Genomic DNA, 20018 nt, shown 5'->3' with positions numbered 1-20018 from the left:
GTGACCGAGCAAAGGCAGGCCTGGGTGTGCAGTGATGGAGACCCCAACAATTCCAGGAAACTCAGATGCAGGAAGCGAAGGGAATGCGTGTCAGAGGGTTCATCTACCAAATACCAAAAATGAGGAAGTCAGGAAAACTGAAATAAAGCAAAAAGGGAGAAGACACACCCTGGAGGAGGAGAGCGAAGCTGGCCTCATATCTAACCCCCCCAACACACAGTCTCAGCTTGTAATCCGATGATTATTTCCTGCCCAAAGCCGAGGAAACGGGAGACCCCAGATTATAGACTCCTGGACTTTCAGACAGAGGCCAGCAGGGCTCCAGTCGCTTACCTGACTCCTCCCTCCCACCTCCACCCGGCTCCCCAGGATTTTGTTTTATCCAGCTCTGCTCATTGCTGTGCAGCAAACCCTAGAATCAGAGCCCCAGACTTTGCACAGGTAATGGGCCTGGGGGCGCAGGGGAGACCAAAGGGACAAGGAGAGAGTTAGAGAAAGCAGGGAGAGGGCACTGTGGGTCTCAAGTGGGACTGACTAGGAAGAGATATAAAAAGGCAGCTTGGAGATTTAATGGCCGAGGGGAGGTTTTAGATTCTATTCACTTAACTGGTTTCAGGCTGAAGTATGGCAGCCAAACCTGAGTCATAAACTGAGACTCACACTCAGTCCCATCTCCAGCCCGATTCCAGCCCCAGCCTAGCAGAGGCCCTGACCCCAGTACAAACACCAGCTCCTCCTTTAACCCCCAACCATAACTTCAGCCCCCTTAACACCAGCCCCAACCCAAAGCTGACCCTCGACTCTCTTCAATTTCCAACTTCACCACGCTTAGGCCCACTCCATCCATGGCATCAACATGAGTACTGATCCCGGTCCTAGGAGGAGACACAACCTCAATTGCAGCCGCAGTGTTAGACCCAGTCTTAGTAATACATTTAGCTGCAACTTTACCTTTACCTTCACCTTCAATCCCACACTCAACCCTACCCCAGCCCAAAGACCAATGCTGACCCCACTTCCAACCTCTGCTGCAATCCCAAGCCCATTCCCATTCCTATCCTGGACCCCCGGCTCATCCCCAACCTGAACTTCTCTTACCTCCACTCCAGCCTGACCTCAGCTCCAACCTAGTCCCCGCCTCCCCTGTCCCCCAGCTTCAGCCTCAGCCTGGTCACTGGCCCTGCCTCCATTTCAGCTCTGACAGCCTCAGAGTTGGTCCAAGGATGTCAATGAAATATGAAGACCTACAGCCCTTTGAGAGTGAGAAGAAAAGCCAGGGTAAGAGGAAAGGAGAAAAGGTATCTCCTAAAACACCCTCTTAACATGCTTAGAAGGATTTCTGCTCTCAAGGCATATCTGCACCTCTATCATGTGCACTGCTGGGGTCCCACATTGTGAGGATGTCAGGCCCCAGACTCTGGCGGCTCCATTATGAAGAGGGCTCAAGGCCCCCAGAAAGACAGGACCAGGAATGGCCACAATGGACCTGGTGGCCTATGCTCTGGGGAAGGGCATGAGCATTTGCACTGGGGGGGAATGGTCATATTTGGAAGGGAAGCATGTGCTGACCTGACAGTACAGATAAGCACGAGCCTGCTGAGGGCCTGGCTGCTACGACTCACTCTGTGTCCTCCTGCCCCTCTCCCAGCCCTGGTGATAAGACCTTACATGTCGCCATCATGTGTTACCAGAGGGCTGAGGGTGACTGAGGACTTGTCCTTGTCCACAAGGGTCAGAGGCCTGGGCATCCCCTGCATCTCAAGCCTCCCACCAGCTTTACCTGCACCAGCCTCCATCCCTGTGTCCCTCTCCCCCTCCCCCGTGTCCTCCTGTCCTGATGCCCCCTCCTATTGCAGGTCCACCTCCTCTCAGAGCCTTCCTGCAGCGTCTCTGCTCTGGACCCTTCCCCCTCCTGCTCTCCCTGGGCTTCAGCCTCTTCCTGTTGGTCGATATCTGCATAATTGGATCCAAAAGTGAGTGTCACAGGATGGGCAGGGATGGGGGCGACAGTGGAGTACAGGGATGGGGGCACTGATGATGACCATGGTGGATAAAGATGGCTGCTGACTCTCTTACCTATTCATGGGTAATGTAGTCAAGTTACCTAACCTCTCAAAGCCTTAGTTTCCTCATCTGCAAGCTTGAATAACAACAGTGCCTGTCCCTTTAAGTTGGGTGGCTGTGAGCACCCAATGAGACAATGCATGCCAAGTCCCCTGCTCAGTGCTAGCACAGAGAGGACCTGAAAAACCTTAGCACTCATTGTCCCACCCGCCTGATCAGATGCCAAGATTCAGAGGGACCTGGAGACCCTGAGAGCAACTTTCAGCAACTTCACTTCCAACACGGTGACTGAGGTCTCGGCGCTGCACTCCCAGGGTGAGCCTGGCTGGAAAAGGCTCTGGACTGGGATGGGTCTTGGCTGGGGAGGGAGTGGGAGCTGAATCTTGAGCTCTGAGTCCCCATGTCCTCCAGATGGCAGTTTGCAAGAAACAATAGCATCTCTGAAAGCTGTGGTGGAAAACCGGGAGCAGGAACTGCAAGCAGGTGAGAGACCCTCCAGGAGTGTGTGTGCAAGGGTGAGGGCCAAGCTCTGAGGACAGGGTGGGGTGGGAGCAGCCTGGGGTGCTGAGTGCCCTCCCCTCCAGCCCATAGCTTGAACGACAAGGTGGTTTCTCTGGAGAGCAAGCTGGAGAAAGAGCAGCAGGAACTCCAAGCAGGTCAGGCCCCTTCTTCCCTGCGCCTGGGCCTGATGTGGTGGGAGGGCATGGAGGCCCTAGGCTGGGCCTCTGCTTTGTCCCCTCTGCCCTCTGTGTGTCCCAGGTTATTCTGAAATGCGCCTGCGAGTCGAGCAACTGACCAAAGACCTGAGCTCCCTGAATTTCCAGATGGCTGCTCTCAAGAGCAATGGTGGGTAGTGTGTAGGGCAGTGCCTACCCCATATCCTGCCCAGGTCCCACTGGGCAGCATCCCAGAACCTCTGCCCCTCAGGCTCTCAAAATACCTGCTGCCCCGTCCACTGGCTGGAGCATGACGGCAGCTGCTACTGGTTCTCCCGCTCCGGGCTGACCTGGCCCGAGGCCGAGCGGTACTGCCAGCTGGAGGACAGCCACCTGGTCACCATCAACTCCAGAGAGGAGCAGGTGAGGCCGGGCCCTCCCGACGCGGGAGGAAACCTCCGCAATGCAAACTCGGGGAGGCTGGGGCAGGCTTGCTTTATTATTGTTTAACCTAGGGAAGAGTCCAGAAGCAGAAGTCTGGGAGGTTCATAGGGGAGCAGCCACTGACTCTAAGAGGTGGGAGATTTCAGCCAGGAGCTGGGGCAGAGGGGCAGGAGCCAGGCGAGCAGGTGATGAGAGCAGGTCAGCAGGTCGGGAGACGGAACCAGGTCAGGACAAGCCAAACAAAGCCCCGACTCGGGCGGAGAGCGGGCGGGCTCCGAGAGCCCCTTCTTGCTGTGTGCTGGCCTCGGGGGTGGCGGTCAGTCGGGTGAAAGGGTCAGAGTGGGCGGGATTCCCAGTGACAAGCCTGCCGTGGGTTACTTGGTTCCTCCAAGGTGCTCCAGGCCTCACCTGCCCACTGCTGCCACCGGGCCACAACCACAAACACCAACGTTCACAGGGAAGAACCAACCTGTTAGAATAGGTGGGGCTTTTGGTGGTTTTTTTTTAAAAATGGAGGATGTTATTGGTAACATTTACTGAGTCCTTACTATGTGACAGGCACTTTCATATGTATTCACTCCCTTAATCCTCACAAGCCTACAAGGTAGGTACTCTTACTGTCCCCACTCTGAGGAAGGGAGAAATGAGGCAACTAAGCAACAGTAAAGCTACGGGACTTGCAGCTTGTAAGTCAGGATGGAGCCAGAATTCAGGGCCACTCTGCTTCCTTCGCCAGTGTTTTCAACTACCACATGTTGCCAGAATAATTAGAAACATATTTTGCTTCACCAATCAGGTTGAAATTGCCAATTCCAATCCATTTTGACCTATAAAAATGTCAGTTTTGCCCGGCCGGGGGTGGCTCAGCGGTTGAGCATCGACCTAGGATCCAGGAGATCGGGGTTCGATTCGCGGTCAGGGCACAGGCCCGGGTTGTGGGCTAGGCAGCTGATCAATGACTCTCATCATTAATGTTTCTACCTCTCTCTCTCCCCCTCCTTTCCTCTCTCTGAAATCAATAAAGATATGTTTTTTAAAAAAAAAAAAGTCAGTTTTGTATGGGCCAAGCCAAGATTTCAGAGCTCTGTGAGTTGGCCCACACGTTCTTGACGACAACAACTTCATGGTGGATCAGACTGTCCCTTCATCATTATGACGTGAATGTCAGTGTCTGGTTTAATGCTTTTGCCTCGAATTCGTCTTTATGTGATATAAATAGAACGGACCTGGACTTCTTTTCAGTTGCATTTGCTGAATGTATCTCTGTCCATGTTTTCTTTCCCAGCCTTTGAGTCTCTGTTTTGGATTAATGCTTCTCAGCCTTGGCTCTATATTATAAGCCTTTAAACTTGAGGAGTTTAAAGATTCTGATTTCATTAACCTTGGATTCATCTGGGGCTCTGATATTTTCAAAAGTTACCCCAACTGATGCTACTGTGCAGCTAGCTAAGGTTAAGGTATTTCTCCTATAGGTTGTGCATAAGTCTTGTTTTTTATTTTAAAAAATTGAATGAGTCTTCCAGTGGGTGTGTATCTCATTTATTTTTAGTAACTATGTTTAACCTTAATCTGTTCTTGTTTTCTGTTTATATTCTTCTGTTTTCTCACATTTGTTATGCGAGATGTGTTCTTTTTGTTCCCCTACAGTATTTTGAACTAGATGTAGCTTATTTTTAGTTATACGAGTGATTCCTTTTATAACTTTCAATGATGGGCTGAAAATTATTAGCCTCAAAAAAGCAAGCAGTTTATGTAACTTCCCATATCAAAGATGAGAAAAGCAGCACGCTTCCTCACACCCCTCATTCTTTCTTTTAAAACTGAGATATAACCGACGTACACCATTGTGTAAGTTTGAGGTCACACATGTGGTTTGATACATTTATGCATCTCGCTCTACGGTTACTGCATAGAGTTAGCTATCGCCTCTTGCATGTCACGTAAGTATTTCTTTCCGTGTCGAGCACACTGTAGGTCTAGTCTCTCAGCCTCTCGGGGGTTATCATTCCTCCTCCTTTCCTCTCCCCCTTCCCCAAGCGCTTTGCCTGAGGAGCTGGAGTCGTTCCTGTCTTTCAGTTTCATTAATCTCATCCTGATATACAGCTTGGCCTTGCTCACTCTATAGTTCTGCTCTGAGGCCAGGAGAGTCCTTTTAATAATGTAAACAGGTTTTCTAACACTTTGGAAGATTTTCTTAAGTCATATACGTGGATTTTTTTCTTGCCCACTTGCCTTCTTCCCTGGAACACGTCGTCCAAGAGCACCTCCCTGCCTCCCTGCGCAGCCGTCGCCTCGTCGGCGTAACTTCCATCCTGCTCGCGTTTCCTCTGCTTTCTGGGTCCCTTTCTCAGGCCCAAATGTCACGGGTCAGATTTGGTTTGCTGCTGAGGTCTGGGTTGTTTCAGATAGCTCGTTTCCCCTGCATTTCTTCTCTTTGCTTACTCTGCCGTGTTATCTTTCTTTTTAAAATCCCTCCTTGACACTCTATGTCATCAGCGCCTCTTTAGCTTTTTGAGGCTGGAAGGAGCTCTTCTCCATCGCCTTCTGTTCTGAAACGTGCCTTTTATTCAAAGGATGTTCTCACCTCTCTTTTTTAAATCAAAATTCGTTTTACTCCCTCCTCTTCCTCCTCTTTATTTTTGCATAAGCCCCATGATAACTTTCACCTCTGCCACTCCCATGAATGGGCACAATTCTTTCTCGCCTGTTCTCTACCCACGACCTGGGAGATGAATTCCTCTGGACTCCTCTGGACTCCTCTGAATTTGGGAAACAGCCCCAGCAGCCTCTGAGGGTGGCCCTTCATGCCCAGGGCATTATCCTATTAGCAGGAGTCTAGAATTCAAGGATACTCCTGTATTCGCCCTCAGAAGAGGTGACTGTGATCTTAGTTGTGTCTCCAGGGAGTGAGGGTGAAATTAGAAACTTTTTCCCCAACTGCAGTTGGAGACCCTTGACCTGCTGTCAAAGGGAACTAACCGCGAGGTGTGTACGCTGGTCAGCCCATCCCTCTGCTTTCTCCACACACTCCCCTCAGACCCAGGGCAGCCTCTTATTTTCAGCACAGAGAGCAAGATCCCTTGTAGCCAAGTCATGCTGGGGCTCTGGGCACTGGGCCAAGCTGAAAGGTCCAAGACCTGGTGGACACCTGGAAATGACAGCGGCACATAGAGGCAGGGGCAGGGCAGGTGCACCTGAGAGGAGAGTGACACCGGGGCCTCCATGGGGCAGCGGGCCAGGGGCCGGGGCAGCAGCCCGAGTCTGAGGTTGTGGGCAGAAGACAAGGAGAGGACTAGGGTCGGGGTGGCAGCCAGGGGCTGAGAACGGGGTGGGGGCCAGAGCGGGCGCAGCACCACAACTTAGGCCCTGCGTTGACTTTAGGGCTCTACCAACCACCGCGAGTTCCTTAACCTCACATGTAAATCAGCACAACCAATTTAGAGGGCTTCTGGGGATTAAATAAAATCATACTCATGAAGCACGAAGCATGTGCTGTAGCCCAGTAAGTGCTGAAGCCCTAACTAAGGCTACAAGAGAGAAAGCGAGGGCCTGGTTTTGCTGGGAGCTGGTGCTTCAGCTTGGGGCAGGTCAGGCTGGGGAAGGCTGAGGGGACCACAGCTATGCCTGCGTGGAGGCACAGGGACTAGAAGCTTCCCTCCCACCTGTTTTCCAGGAATTCATTGCACAGCACTCGAGCCTTTTTCACATCTGGATTGGTCTCACTGAGACCGATGGTGCCTGGAAATGGGTGGATGGCACAGACTATAGGAACAGCTACAAGTAAGTGCTCCTTCCCCACCCTACCCACCCCTAGGAACCAAATTCCCAACCAGACTCCCCTCCAGACTCCCACCTCCAAGGCTGCAGCTTCTGCTCCCTGAACCCTCCAAGGCTGTGCTTCTCTGAGGTGGGGTGAGCATTGCTGGCATGGGGGTGGTCAGAGCCTGAGCTCTGTCCTGTCTTCCCAGGAACTGGGGTGTCGGTCAGCCAAATAACTGGCAGGGGCACAAGGACGGTGCAGATGAAGACTGTGCTGAAGTCCAGGAGGATGGCCACTGGAACGATGATTACTGCCTCCGGGTGCAACACTGGGCCTGTGAGAAGAGACGGAGCATCGCCAGCTAGGACGCCTGGCGCCAGCAGACCTCTACCTGCACCCCTCCCACCCCGCTCCCAGCTTCTCTTCTGGGGATCTGGAAGACAAGAGAAATAGAGGCATGGGGAGGAGTTGAGGGAAGATGGAAGAAAATGGTTGAAGAACCTCAGACCCTGGGGACACAGATCCTGCCTCCTTCTGCTACTCACTGGGATGATTGTCATTTCCTCCCCAATTATAATGGCCTCCTCAGGGGAGTAGGAAAAGAAGAATCCAACACTTGAAAGTCTGTGTGGACTGGTTATTTGGGACTGGGAAATGTAGGATGCAAAGAAGTGGGAGCACAGAGTGTCTGGAAGAAAGTCTGAGTCCTAGACAGCTTCTCCTTGGCACCCAATCCCGAGGGACATGGATCAGGGAGGCCAGGGAAGAGGCTTGGAGCAGAAGCATTCAGGAGAAGGCCCTAGGGTCTGAGGGTGGGGGAAGGAGCTGGCTGGGCTGGGCTGGGCTGGGCTGGGCTGGAGAGTCTGCCCACACCCTGAGGGCTTCCTGGAGGAAGCAGCTTTCCCTGCAGTGAGAGAAAGACAAATACCACATTATTTCACTTATATGTGGAATCTAATGAACAAAATAAGCAAAATAGAAACATAGATAGACTCATAGATACAGAGAACAGACTGACAGCTGTCAGAGGGGATGGGGTCGGAGAGTGGCTAGAAAAGGTGAAGGAGTTAAGCAAAAAATAGGTAAATAAAACTTATAGACCTGGGCAACAGTATGGTGGTTACCAGGGCGACAGGGGGCTGCGGGAGGTAGAAGGGGGTAAAGGGGGTAAATTGTGACAGAAAGAAACTTGACTTTGGATGGTGAACACAGTGCAACATAGGAATGATGTATTATAAAACTGTACACTGAGGCCTGGCCGCTGCGGCTCAGTTGGCTGGAGTAAGCCCAGTACACGGACTGAAAGCGGGCTCGAGCCCCAGTCGGGACACACGCAGGCTGTGGGTTTGATCGCGGGCCGGGCGCGTACACGGGGCAGCTGCTCTATGTTTCTCTTCTACATCAGTGTCCCTCTCTCCTCTCCCTTCCTCTCTCTCTGAAATCAATGAAAACATTCTCAAGTGAGAATTTTTAAAAATTGTACACTTGAAACCTATATAATTTTATTAACCAAGATCACCCCAGTAAATTCAATAAAATTTTTTTTTAATGAAAAATGTCTTATCCACTTAGAGGCCCCAGAGATAACAATTTGATGTGTATCTTTTCAGATACACAGTATTTCTGTGCATAGTTGTAGACCCGTAAGCATACACAGATGTGTGGTGGATTTTTTACACAAATTTCTCTCTGTAACATGCTTCTTCCTGAAAATGGTTCTTGAGGACTTTCCCAGGTCACTGCCCACCTCTTTCTGTTTAAAGGCTGTTACAGCCCAGCCAGTGTGGCTCAGTGGTTGAACGTCAACCCATGAACGTGAAGATGGGTTTGATTCCCATTCAGGGCACATGCCTGGGTTTCAGGCTTGAGCCCCAGCAGGAGGCGTGCAGGAGGCAGCTGATCCATGTTTTTCTCTCATCATTGATGTTTTTATCTCTCCCTGTCCCTTCCTCTCTCTCAAATCAATAAAAACATATTTTGAAAAAAATTAAGTCTATTCCAGAGCATAGGTGTGCCAGAGCTCATTTCCTGACTCCCCCAGTGAAGCACGTTTGAAATGCTGCATTTTTGCTTTTCCAAGTAATGCTCCAGTGAACAGATGTGCTCGTTGGTGCTAAAAAGCAAACACTTCTCTCAGTTGTGTATCTAGAAGTAGACTGGCTGGGCAGAAATATCAATCTTAAAATTAAGGGTTGCATAGACCCTGCTGGATTGCTCTGAAAAACATTACCAATTTATCTGTTCCCCAGCCATGCATAAGGACATTCACATATCCACACCTTCACCAGCATACCTGTAAATTCTTGCCAACATGACATTCAAGAAATATCTTCTATGCTATTATTTCAATTAGCACTTAACTGATTCCTGGTTTGGAAAGAACAAGGCTTTGCATTACATTTTAGGCTTAGACACTGTCAGAGCGCTTTTATTTAATAAGATTTTTTATGAACAACTGCAACTGGAATGCAGAGTGTATAACAGCTACTCCAGAAGAGAAGACTTGCAGTTTACACTGTACTAAGTTTTAGAGTTTGTGAAACAAGGATTAACTGCTTAAAGGAAACAATTTAAAAAGTGAATTCATTTTATTTATTTTTATTTTTTAAATATACCTTTATTGATTTCAGAGAGAGGAAGGGAGAGGGGGAAAGAGAGATAGAAACATCCATGATGAGAGAGTCATTGATCGGCTGCCTCCTGCACGCCCCTGACGGGGGATCGGGCCACAGCCCGGGCATGTGCCCTGACCGGGAATCGAACCTCGATCTTCTGGATCCCAGGTCGACGCTAAACCGCTGAGCCACATCCAACCGGGCAAAAAGTGAAATCATTTTAAATTCAGTTACATCTACAGGGATTAACCATAAGTACACTTCAAGGAAATTACTGTTTCCCACATTAGCAGGGCTGTGTGACTTCCCACCAGTATCTAAAACTTTCTCGAAAACCTTGATGTCCATGCAGAGATTTACACTTCATATTGGAAAAGGTGGGCTCTTGAGTAAGATGATTTGACAAGAGAATCCTTATCTCCTCATCGAATGACTAAAAAATGTAAATAAATCTGTCCCTTACAATAGAACGTGAAGTTGAGGGTAATTTAATCTCCACAGGTTTTCCTTTTCTGGAAGGTCATATGGTTGGGATCATATGATCAACGATGTGATGTTCATGTCCCGTGTAGGGCACAAGTCTCCTAAGGTTTTCCATGGCAACCCTGGGGTCCCTGATGACACACATTCCCAGCAAGCAGCAGCAGAATCCCCACCACAGCCCAGCACACCCAACACCTGGCTCTCAGCGCTGCTCTCGCCTCACCTTCCACTCCCCCAAATCACAAAGCCTGCTGAGAGCCTGGCCTAACGCTGAAAGGCTCCCACCAAAGCACATCGGGGGTGGTTTTCACACCCCAGGGTTAAGGTAAAATCCTCGAGATGTGGGGGGATTCACATACAAAGGATCAGGCCTAGAGTAGGGTCCAATCTCTCAACAGCACATGGGAAGCTAGAAAGCATGGAGTGTTCCACCATCAGCTTTCCTGGGCCTCCAGCTTGGTTGCTCACCTGCAGAACTTGGGTCTTGTCAGCCTCTGTAATCACATGAGCCAGTTCCTTATAACAAATCTCTGTGTGTGTGTGTGTGTGTGTGTGTGTGTGTGTGTGTGTGTGTGTGTGGTTAAAACATTTTTTACTAATTGTATATATTAATTTTATAATAAAACTAAAACAAAAAAGCCTAATTGCTTAAAGACCCTTCTAAGATTGGTTTTAGAATGGTCTTGGGAGATAAAGTTTACCCCCTGTGAAAATGTTGGTGACACCCTGTGCTGGACATATGTGTAGATCTGTTTGGGGTCCAAAAGAGGCAGCTATGCTGAAAACAGCAGAAAATTGTATTACCAATCCTCCCTCCCTTAGCAAACATTCTTCACTGGCTTGGCCAGCCCACCCCACAGTTCCCAAGCTGAGGAAAGCAGGATGCCCCTGAAACCTCTTCTGGAGGAGATTCCCAACTGCAGGGAAAACTGCTTCCTCCAGGAAGCCCTCAGGGTGTGGGCAGACCCTCCAGCCCAGCCCAGCCAGCTGCTTCCCCCACTCTCAAACTCTGGGGCCTTCTCCTGAATGCTTCTGCTTCAAGCCTCTTTCCTGGCCTCCCTGATCCATGTCCCTCGGGATTGGGTGCCAAGGAGAAGCTGTCTAGGACTCAGACTTTCTTCCAGACACTCTGTGCTCCCTCTTCTTTGCACCCTACATTTCCCAGTCCCAAATAACCAGTCCACACAGACTTTCAAGTGTTGGATTCTTCTTTTCCTACTCCCCTGAGGAGGCAATTATAATTGGGGAGGAAATGACAATCATCCCAGTGAGTAGCAGAAGGAGGCAGGATCTGTGTCCCCAGGGTCTGAGTTTCTTCAACCATTTTCTTCCATCTTCCCTCAACTCCTCCCCATGCCTCTGACTATTTCTCTTGTCTTCCAGATCCCCAGAAGAGAAGCTGGGAGCGGGGTGGGAGGGGTGCAGGTAGAGGTCTGCTGGCGCCAGGCATCCTAGCTGGTGATGTTCCGTCTCATCTCACAGGCCCAGCGTTGCACCTGCAGGCAGAAGTCATCATTCCATTGGCCATCCTCCTGGAGTTCGGCACAGTCTTCGTTTCCGCCCTCCTCGTGCCCCTGCCAGTTATTTGGCTCACCAAAAGCCCAGTTCCTAGGAAGACAGGAGAGAGCTCAGGCTCTGACCACCCCCATGCCAGCAATGCTCACCCCATCTCAGAGAAGCACAGCCTTGGAGGTGGGAGTCTGGAGGGGAGAGGTTGGGAATTTGGTTCCTAGGGGTGGGTGGGGTGGGGAAGGAGCACTTACTTGTAGCTGTTCCTATAGTCTGTGCCATCCGCCCATTTCCAGGCACCATCACTCTCAGTGAGACCAATCCAGATGTGAAAGGGGCTCGTGTGCTGTGCAATGAATCTCTGGAAAACAGGTGGGAGGGAAGCTTCTAGTCCCTGTGCCTCCACGCAGGCATAGCTGTGGTCCCCTCAGCCTTCCCCAGCCTGACCTGCCCCAAGCTGAAGCACCAGCTCCCAGCAAAACCAGGCCCTCGCTTTCTCTCTTGTAGCCTTAGTTAGGGCTTCAGCACTTACTGGGCTACAGCACATGCTTCGTGCTTCATGAGTATGATTTTATTTAATCCCCAGAAGCCCTCTAAATTGGTTGTGCTGATTTACATGTGAGGTTAAGGAACTCGCGGTGGTTGGTAGAGCCCTAAAGTCAACGCAGGGCCTAAGTTGTGGTGCTGCGCCCGCTCTGGCCCCCACCCCGTTCTCAGCCCCTGGCTGCCACCCCGACCCTAGTCCTCTCCTTGTCTTCTGCCCACAACCTCAGACTCGGGCTGCTGCCCCGGCCCCTGGCCCGCTGCCCCATGGAGGCCCCGGTGTCACTCTCCTCTCAGGTGCACCTGCCCTGCCCCTGCCTCTATGTGCTGCTGTCATTTCCAGAGGTTCACCAAGTCCTGGAGCTTCCAACTGAACCCACTACCCAGAGCCCCATGATGACAGTCCATGTCTAACCTGCCCACTGCGGCCACCAAACCACCCCAAACACCAACATTCACAGGGAAGAACCAACCTGTTAGAACAGGCAGGGCTGTTTTCATAGGAGTATACTAATGGTAACACTTACTGAGTCCTTAATGTGACAGGTACTGGGAATCCCGCCCACTCTGACCCTTTCACCCGACTGACCGCCACCCCCGAGGCCAGCACACAGCAAGAAGGGGCTCTCGGAGCCCGCCCGCTCTCCGCCCGAGTCGGGGCTTTGTTTGGCTTGTCCTGACCTGGTTCCGTCTCCCGACCTGCTGACCTGCTCTCATCACCTGCTCGCCTGGCTCCTGCCCCTCTGCCCCAGCTCCTGGCTGAAATCTCCCACCTCTTAGAGTCAGTGGCTGCTCCCCTATGAACCTCCCAGACTTCTGCTTCTGGACTCTTCCCTAGGTTAAACAATAATAAAGCAAGCCTGCCCCAGCCTCCCCGAGTTTGCATTGCGGAGGTTTCCTCCCGCGTCGGGAGGGCCCGGCCTCACCTGCTCCTCTCTGGAGTTGATGGTGACCAGGTGGCTGTTCTCCAGCTGGCAGTACCGCTCGGCCTCGGGCCAGGTCAGCCCGGAGCGGGAGAACCAGTAGCAGCTGCCGTCATGCTCCAGCCAGTTGATGGGGCAGCACTCTGTGCCTGGGGGGGGAGTGGGCGGGGGGAGGTGAGATCCAGCTGCAGGGACAGGCACCCTGGGAATGGAGACTCCCGCCGTCCCTACCATTGCTTCGCAGGAAGGCCATCTGACAGGTCAGGACGCGCAGGTCAGCTGGGAAGTGCTTCAGATGTAAGAGCAAGATGGTGTGATCTAGTGGGGACAGCGACAGACAGTGACGTGGGCTGTGTGGCGCCCTAACCCCCAGCACCCCACGCAGGACTCCAGCCTTCAGCTGGGAAAACTCAACACACACGTACATCACACACCACACACACCCCTCACACCACACACCATACACACACAGACACACATACCACACCCTCAAGGGAGAGTCTCGGACCTGCTTTCAGGTCCTGCTGCTGTTTCTCCAGCTTGGTTTCCAGAGATGTCACTTTGTCACCTGTGCTGCCTCCTGAAAAAGAGGAAAGCGAAACTGCCCTCCTCCATTCCGCCTCTTTACATCCCTTCATTCCTACCCCTGGAGCAGCAGTCCCAGCCACCATCACCTCCGCCTGGGGGCCCCAGGCTCTGCCCCCTCGGTCCCCAACTCTGCCCAGTCTCCCTGTGCCGCCACACTGGCCTTCTGGGGAACAAACCTGCTCAGGCCGCTGCCCTGCTTAAATCCCTCCCACAGGTCCCCATTTTCTCAAACTAAAGCCCATCTTTATTACCACAGCTTGCTGCCCTGGCCTGGCCCTACCCACCTCTCCCACCCCCCACCCCCCACCCCCCACCCCCCCAGCACTTAGCTACGGCCCCACGGGGAGTGTTTACAGTCCAAAACCTGCAGTGCCTTCCTCCCCTCCCGGCCAGTGCAGATTAATTATCTCCTGGCACCAACCCCCATCCTCTCCACCTGCCCATTCAGGGTCCCCCAGCCCAGGGGACAGCAGGGTGATTTGCCCACAGCACCCCAAACATGCTCCTTTGCAGACACAGCACGGGGTTCCCACCTCTGGGGCCCGCAAGCCTGTGCTGGTAAGGGGGCGCCTCAGCACCTACCACCCGGCCCTCCCGGCCCCTCCCAGCCCTCCCGCCGGGGAGCGCCCCCCACCATGCAGGCTGAGAGTCCGGATCTCTGTCAGGGTACTGGAGGAGAAGTTGCTGAAAGCTTCTTTTAGGTTCTGAAACTCCACTTGCATCTGTGCTCCTTGTCAGGAGAGAGAGGGCAAAGGGCAGAATGGAGGGGCTGTGCCCCATGTGACAGCCCCAGCACTGTCCATGCACTGTCCCTCCACCGCCCCTTGCTGCCTCCGGCTCTTCCCCTGTCATAGCTCTCATTGCCTCAGCACTGCCCAGATCTCCTCCCATCAGGGCCCATCCCCACTGGCCTCTGCAGTCCTCACTCTGGGACCCGATCACGCAGACTGCCACCAGCAGCAGGATGTTGAAGCCCAGGGCCAGCAGACTGAGCCAGAAACTGGAGCAGAGACTCTGCAGCAGAAGGGGCTGGGAAGAAGGCGCTCCTGCGAGAGAAAGGGAGTCAGGAGGGAGGCTGCCCAGGCCCAGCTAATGGAAGCAGCCAGGGAACAGACGTCTGAGGAGGTGCAGCCCAGGTGGTGGGAGGAAAGTAGTGGGGAGGTGCTGGGCTTTGGCCCCAGTGTGTAAGCATTGCACACACTTTCATTGCACACTTGCACCCACATGAGCACGACATGCCTATATGCACATACAGCTACACAGGTGTGTGCAACACACCTGCACATGGCACGGAGAGTCACATCATCTGTGTGTAAAGCCCCAATCTTAGAGCTGGGGGACCTAGAGGACAGACCTGTGTTCTTAAAATCCATGCCTGCGCCCTCAGAAAAGTCCAAAACTGGAACACCCCCTCCCCCCCAATTCCACTGGGATGTTTAAGTCCAGGCCACTCCACCACAGACCACTCCCCAAGGGCTGCTCTCCGAGCCCCATCCTCTCTCATCTCCCACCCCTCAGAGCCTCCTCTCCCACGTCTCTGCCCTTCCACCCCAGGAACCCCTGTTCCACTATAAACTCTCTCCCCTTAGCCCTCAGTCATCTCACAGGAACCTCTCCCTCCCCTTAGTCAAGCTGAATCCTGAAAACACACACACACACGTTTTTCATTTTCCTCTCACACTCATTACTGCACATACACTCATTGCCCCAGCGCTGCACAGACCTCCTCCCATCATGGTCCCATCCCTGCTGGCCCTTGTGATCCTCACTTTGGGACCCAACCACCCAGACAGCCACCAGCAGCAGGGCTCTGAGGCCCAGGACCAGCAAACACTTCCATTAACACACATTCTCACAGTCACACATTAACACACACATCCTCATACACGCTCTCACATGCTATAGCACACACTCACATACCTTCTCACACACATATACACACCAACACACATGTCCCCACATACACACACACACACATGCACCCACATCTTCACAGGCACAGAACTAGCTTCGCCCCTCTGGACGTATCTCTAGGCCTGGAGCAGTGGCTGTCCTCCCAGCCCCACGCTGCTGCTGTTGCACCATCCACTTCTTTTTTTTTTTTTAAATATATCTTTATTGATTTCAGAGAGAAGAAAGGAGAAGGAGAGGGAGAGATAGGAACATCAATGATGAGAGAGTTGTTGATCGAGCCCACAACGTGGGCATGGGCCCTGACCAAGAATCGAACCCCGATCGCCTGAATCCTAGGTCAATGCTCAACTGCTAAGCCACGCCTGGCCGGGCCACTTCTAACAAAACATGTCCTCTTCTTTGCCTCAGAGCCTGGCCTTCCCTCTCCTCTCATCTCCATCACACCCAGGGGCTCTCGCATCTTGGGATACTCATTCAGGGCCCCAGAGTCTTCCTCTCCAGTTCTCAATTGCCAACATCCTGAGTTAAATGTTGTTCCTGTGAGTGACCACCCAGAACTCTTGACCTCCTCACACAAATAACTGTCACCTTCCTCCACTTCAGCCACACTCAAGACCCCATCTTGACCCAGAAAGGCCATGTCTCTGGCACCTTCACTGCCCATTGCCTGCTCTGAGCACTGCCTTCCCTTTGCCTCTCCCCTCACATGCTTTTGTGGTCCCCTGTGTTTCTGTCCATCTAGAAGTTGTCCCTGACCACAGTCTTCCCCATCCAGCTAGGACTCCATGGCTGAGACTCTGACTGCTCTCACCAATACTGTCCACTTAAAGGGCCTTTGTCCTGCTTCCCAGACCAGCCTATGACCTATAAACCCTCAACTCTGGGAAGCATCCAGGGGAACAGAAGTCTGAGGAAGTACAGCCCAGGTGGGTGGGAGGAAAGTAGTGGGGAGGTGTTGGGGAGTGTTGCAGAGACACCTCTGCCCTGAAACCAGACCACCCATGGCTGAGTCCCTTGTGCCACCAACTAGCTCTGAGATCATAGGCAAGTCATTCAACTTCTAGTGCCTCAGTTTTCTTGTGTCCACTTCACAATCTAAAATAGTCAAACTCATAGAAACGGAATAGAATGGTGGTTGCCAGGAGCTGGGGGTGGGAAATTGGAAGTTGTTCAATGGGTATAAAGTTAAAATTATGGAAGATGTATAAGTTCTAGAGATCTGCTGTACAGCACTGCACCTATAGTTAACAAAGCAGTGTTGTGCATTTAAATTCTATTAAAGGGTAGATCCCGTATTATGTGTCCTTACCACAACAGAGAGGGGGGAAAAAGTGGGTAAGAACAACAGCTACCTGATTTGGATTGCTCTGAGCACGAAATGAGTTAAAACATGTCAAGTGCTACTTAGGCAAGTTGGAAAATAAAAGAAAGGGTTTGCCCTCCTCCCAGAGAAAACCAAAAGAAGAAACAGATCACTCTAAGAAACAACCATTTTCAAGACACTGGACTTCAGGCAACACAGAGCAATGATGCCTGAGAGACGGGACACAAACAAGATGAGTCCTATGATTGTCCCAGCCTAGTGCTGGGAGAAAGTTTTCAGGCCACGGGGCAAGGAGGGGTGATCCGAGCAGAGGCCAGCAGACTCCTCCACTTGAGGAGATGGGGCCAAGAGTCTGCAGAGACCGAGGTCGTTAGACTTCACAGGACAAAGTGTCAGAGGAGAGAGCTGCACAGAGAAGCACGGAGATCTGTACAGGGTTCCCTTCAAGCAATCAGCTGAGTACTGATCAGTGCATACATGTAAAAAAAACTGCCCAAGACCAATAGGAAGCAATCTGAAAGGATGAGGGAACAGTGCCTGGCACTCAGACAGGGCCAGAAACAGTGCCTATTCCCACCAGCCAGACTGGAAAACATAACCTACAAGGCACTGGGTAGAGGACCCAAGAAGCCCTTCCCCTGATGGTGCTCCAGACCCACCTAACAGGTCATAAATACCAAAACTTATTCTTATTCAACACCCAAAAATACCAAACTTATTCTTAACTACATCCCAGAATAAAGCTCAAGAATTTAGAGGGCCCAGCTGGAGTGGCTCAGTGATTGAGCGACAACCCATGAACCAGGAGATCACAGTTTGATTCCCAGTCAGGGCACATGCCCGGGTTGTAGGCTCAGTCCCCAATAGGAGTCGTGCAAGAGGCAGCCAATCAATGACTCTCATCATTGATGTTTCTATCTCTCTCTCCCTCTCCCTTCCTCTCTCTGAAATCAATAAAAACTTTTTAAATAAAAAATAAAGATTTTAAAAATTAAAATTAAAAAAAAATTTTTTTAAAGAATATTTAGAGGAATACAAATATATCCAGCACACGACAAGGTAAAATTCACAATGTCTAGCATCCAATCAAAGATTACCAGTCACACAGAGAAGCGGGAAAACACATGCCGTAACAAGGAGGTTAATAAATCTATCAAAACTGATCCAGAACTGACACAGATGTTAGGATTAGCAGACAGGACATCAAAGCAGATATTGCAACTGTGCTCCATGTGTTCAAAAACCAAGCAGAATATCCAAGAGGATATTTAAAAGGCCCAAGTTGGACTTCTAGACAAGAAACTACAATGTCTGAAATAAAAAATATACCAGGTGGGATTAATGGAAGATTAGGCATGCATAAGGAAAGATTAGTAAACTTAAAGATATAGCAATAATAACTATATAAAAAGAAACACAGAGGGGGGGAAATACATTTTTAAAAATGGAAATAGCATCAGTGAACTGTGGGACTACTCAGAGATGCAGAATTGGAGTCCTTGAAGGAGAGGGGAGAAGGGTGAGGCAGACAATGACCAAAATATTTCCAAATTTGCTGAAAACAGAGGCATATAAGGTGCTCGGAAGAGTGGGAGACGTCTGCTCGCATGCAGGCAGCAGAGGCTGCCGGGGAGACGCGCGCTGACACCCGCACCGCCTCGGGGGAGCCCTGCAGTGTCTCCTTCGGGCCTTTCGGGTGAGCCCCTTCTCCCATGGAACCCCAAACTCCTGGACTGTCTCCACACCCCCCGCTTAAACCCTGAACATTCTCACCTTCAGAAGATTCAACAACATCCAAAATCACCCTTGAGTGTTCACTGCCCACCAGGCATCGCGTGGGCACTGAGGCTGCGGAGGGGAGGGAAAGACGCGGCCTCTGCCCCGCGCAGCCTGCGGCCCGCTGCCCGGGAGAGGGAGAGGAGAAGCCTCCCGCCGGAATGAAGGCCTGTCCCTCCTGCTCCTGCTCCTGCCCTGCGGCTCCCACCCGCAGCAGCACCAGCCTCCGCAGCCTGCCTGCCTCAGAAATGAGGGGTTTCTCCTCCCAGCCCAGGCTAACCAGCTCCTCTACCTGAGCTCCGCGCCCCAGCGCCCCTTTTGTCCACAGAGGCTCACTCCATCACCAGCGCCCACACATCTGACAGCCCCCCCCCCACACACACTCCTGCCCCTCAGCCTAGTATGGCTCGGGTCTCTCTCCTGAAAATCTTTTCCCACACCCCAGGCCTTCCCTCAAGATCTGCTAGATGAAGATCCAGGTGGTGGGCTTGGGGAAAGTGAGAATTTTCCAGAATATCTCTGTGTCTCTGTGTCCATTGCCCCACTCACCCATCCCCACACCCTCCCACATACACATACACTCTCCTGGCTGAATGTGCTTTTCTTGCACACACAAAATGCACAGACACACATGGCACGTAGTGTCGGAAGGGAGAGGAAGTTTCTCCAGCTTCCACCCCTCACCTCTGAGCACACACCCTTTCCTGGGGTCCTGAGGGTGGAGAGGAAGGTGAGGTCAGGGGTAAACATGGGTGTTGGCACCTCACACCACACCTAGAGGGGCCCAGGCCCTGCCACGGAGTGAATGTGACAGAGACCTCAGAGAGACAGTGATCAGGAACAAGACAGGTGAAGCGAAGCCCCAGAAACTGGATACTTGCCTTTCCAGAATGCATCTTCTCTCCTGGGGCTGTGTCCATGAGCACCTTGCCCCTCACCCCTGCCGAGCTGGTAGTCGTTTTCCTCGGAGTCCAGTTGCTGGATGTCTTGAAGTTCCTTCTCCATGCCGGGTCTGGGTCTGGGTCCGGGGTCCGGGTCCGGGGGCGGGAGCTGCGCCTGGGGTTGATCTGAGGCTGCCCTTAGGGCTGGGGCTGAGTCAGGGCCGATGCTTGTGCTAAGCTGCTGATTCAGGTGGAGGCTGATGATGGCCTTGGAGGTGGGGTGAGAGGAGAGAGGAGACAGCTTGGGTTGGGTCTGAGGTTGGAGGTGAGTTCAGGGCTGAAATACAGCCAGGGTCCTGGTCCCTTCTCAGGTGATTGCTTAGGTTGTGACATGGCCACAGCCTTCCCTCCACTCTCATCTTCCCATCTGGTCCCCACTGTCCCTGGACTATGGTTTCCTTAATACCAAACATCCCCAGTCCCACCTGCCTCCCCAACCTTGGTTACCTGTTGGTGTGGAGGGAGGAGGGCTTGTTCC

General features: G+C 52.0%; 2 protein-coding genes across 4 annotated transcripts; one reads left to right on the top strand and one right to left on the bottom strand.

Moving 5' to 3' along the window:
- The first annotated feature begins 1223 nt into the window (after positions 1-1223).
- LOC107544246 (C-type lectin domain family 10 member A-like) lies at positions 1224-7289 on the top strand. 3 transcript variants are annotated; one of them, XM_087826528.1, is made up of 10 exons: positions 1224-1278; positions 1460-1474; positions 1857-1973; positions 2284-2379; positions 2476-2547; positions 2649-2720; positions 2824-2910; positions 2992-3143; positions 6838-6944; positions 7133-7289. In XM_087826528.1, the coding sequence occupies exons 1-10, from the start codon at positions 1224-1226 to the stop codon at positions 7287-7289; spliced, it is 930 nt and encodes a 309-aa protein (XP_087682654.1). The 3 variants fall into 3 exon arrangements, with proteins under 3 accessions (XP_087682654.1, XP_087682653.1, XP_087682652.1); XM_087826527.1 differs by lacking the exon at positions 1460-1474; XM_087826526.1 differs by lacking the exon at positions 1460-1474 and having other exon boundaries at positions 1224-1298; positions 1790-1973.
- Positions 7290-11429: 4140 nt separating this feature from the next.
- Positions 11430-19604, bottom strand: LOC107544247 (asialoglycoprotein receptor 2-like). Its single transcript, XM_087826525.1, has 8 exons — positions 19481-19604; positions 14512-14631; positions 14220-14315; positions 13506-13577; positions 13229-13315; positions 13001-13146; positions 11786-11892; positions 11430-11630 (listed from the first exon to the last, which is right to left on the bottom strand). Exons 1-8 carry the CDS (start codon positions 19602-19604, stop codon positions 11474-11476), a joined length of 909 nt encoding a protein of 302 aa, XP_087682651.1. The 3' UTR covers positions 11430-11473.
- Positions 19605-20018: the final 414 nt, after the last annotated feature.

The sequence above is a fragment of the Miniopterus natalensis genome, chromosome 17 (genome assembly GCF_054644295.1).
Source record: "Miniopterus natalensis isolate mMinNat1 chromosome 17, mMinNat1.hap1, whole genome shotgun sequence".
NCBI lineage: Eukaryota > Metazoa > Chordata > Mammalia > Chiroptera > Miniopteridae > Miniopterus > Miniopterus natalensis.
Note: the sequence above shows the minus strand (reverse complement) of the source record. Positions and strands in the feature narration are given on the sequence as shown.

Coding starts and splice junctions, on each gene's coding strand:
- LOC107544246 (XM_087826526.1), top strand. CDS start 1,224: ATGTCAATGAAATATGAAGACCTACAGCCCTTTGAGAGTGAGAAGAAA. Junction 2,721..2,823: donor GCAGCAGGAACTCCAAGCAG/GTCAGGCCCCTT, acceptor TGTGTGTCCCAG/GTTATTCTGAAATGCGCCTG. Junction 3,144..6,837: donor TCAACTCCAGAGAGGAGCAG/GTGAGGCCGGGC, acceptor CCTGTTTTCCAG/GAATTCATTGCACAGCACTC.
- LOC107544247 (XM_087826525.1), bottom strand. CDS start 19,604: ATGGAGAAGGAACTTCAAGACATCCAGCAACTGGACTCCGAGGAAAAC. Junction 14,632..19,480: donor AGAAGATGCATTCTGGAAAG/GCAAGTATCCAG, acceptor TTTCTCTCGCAG/GAGCGCCTTCTTCCCAGCCC. Junction 13,147..13,228: donor GGCCTTCCTGCGAAGCAATG/GTAGGGACGGCG, acceptor CTCCCCCCCCAG/GCACAGAGTGCTGCCCCATC.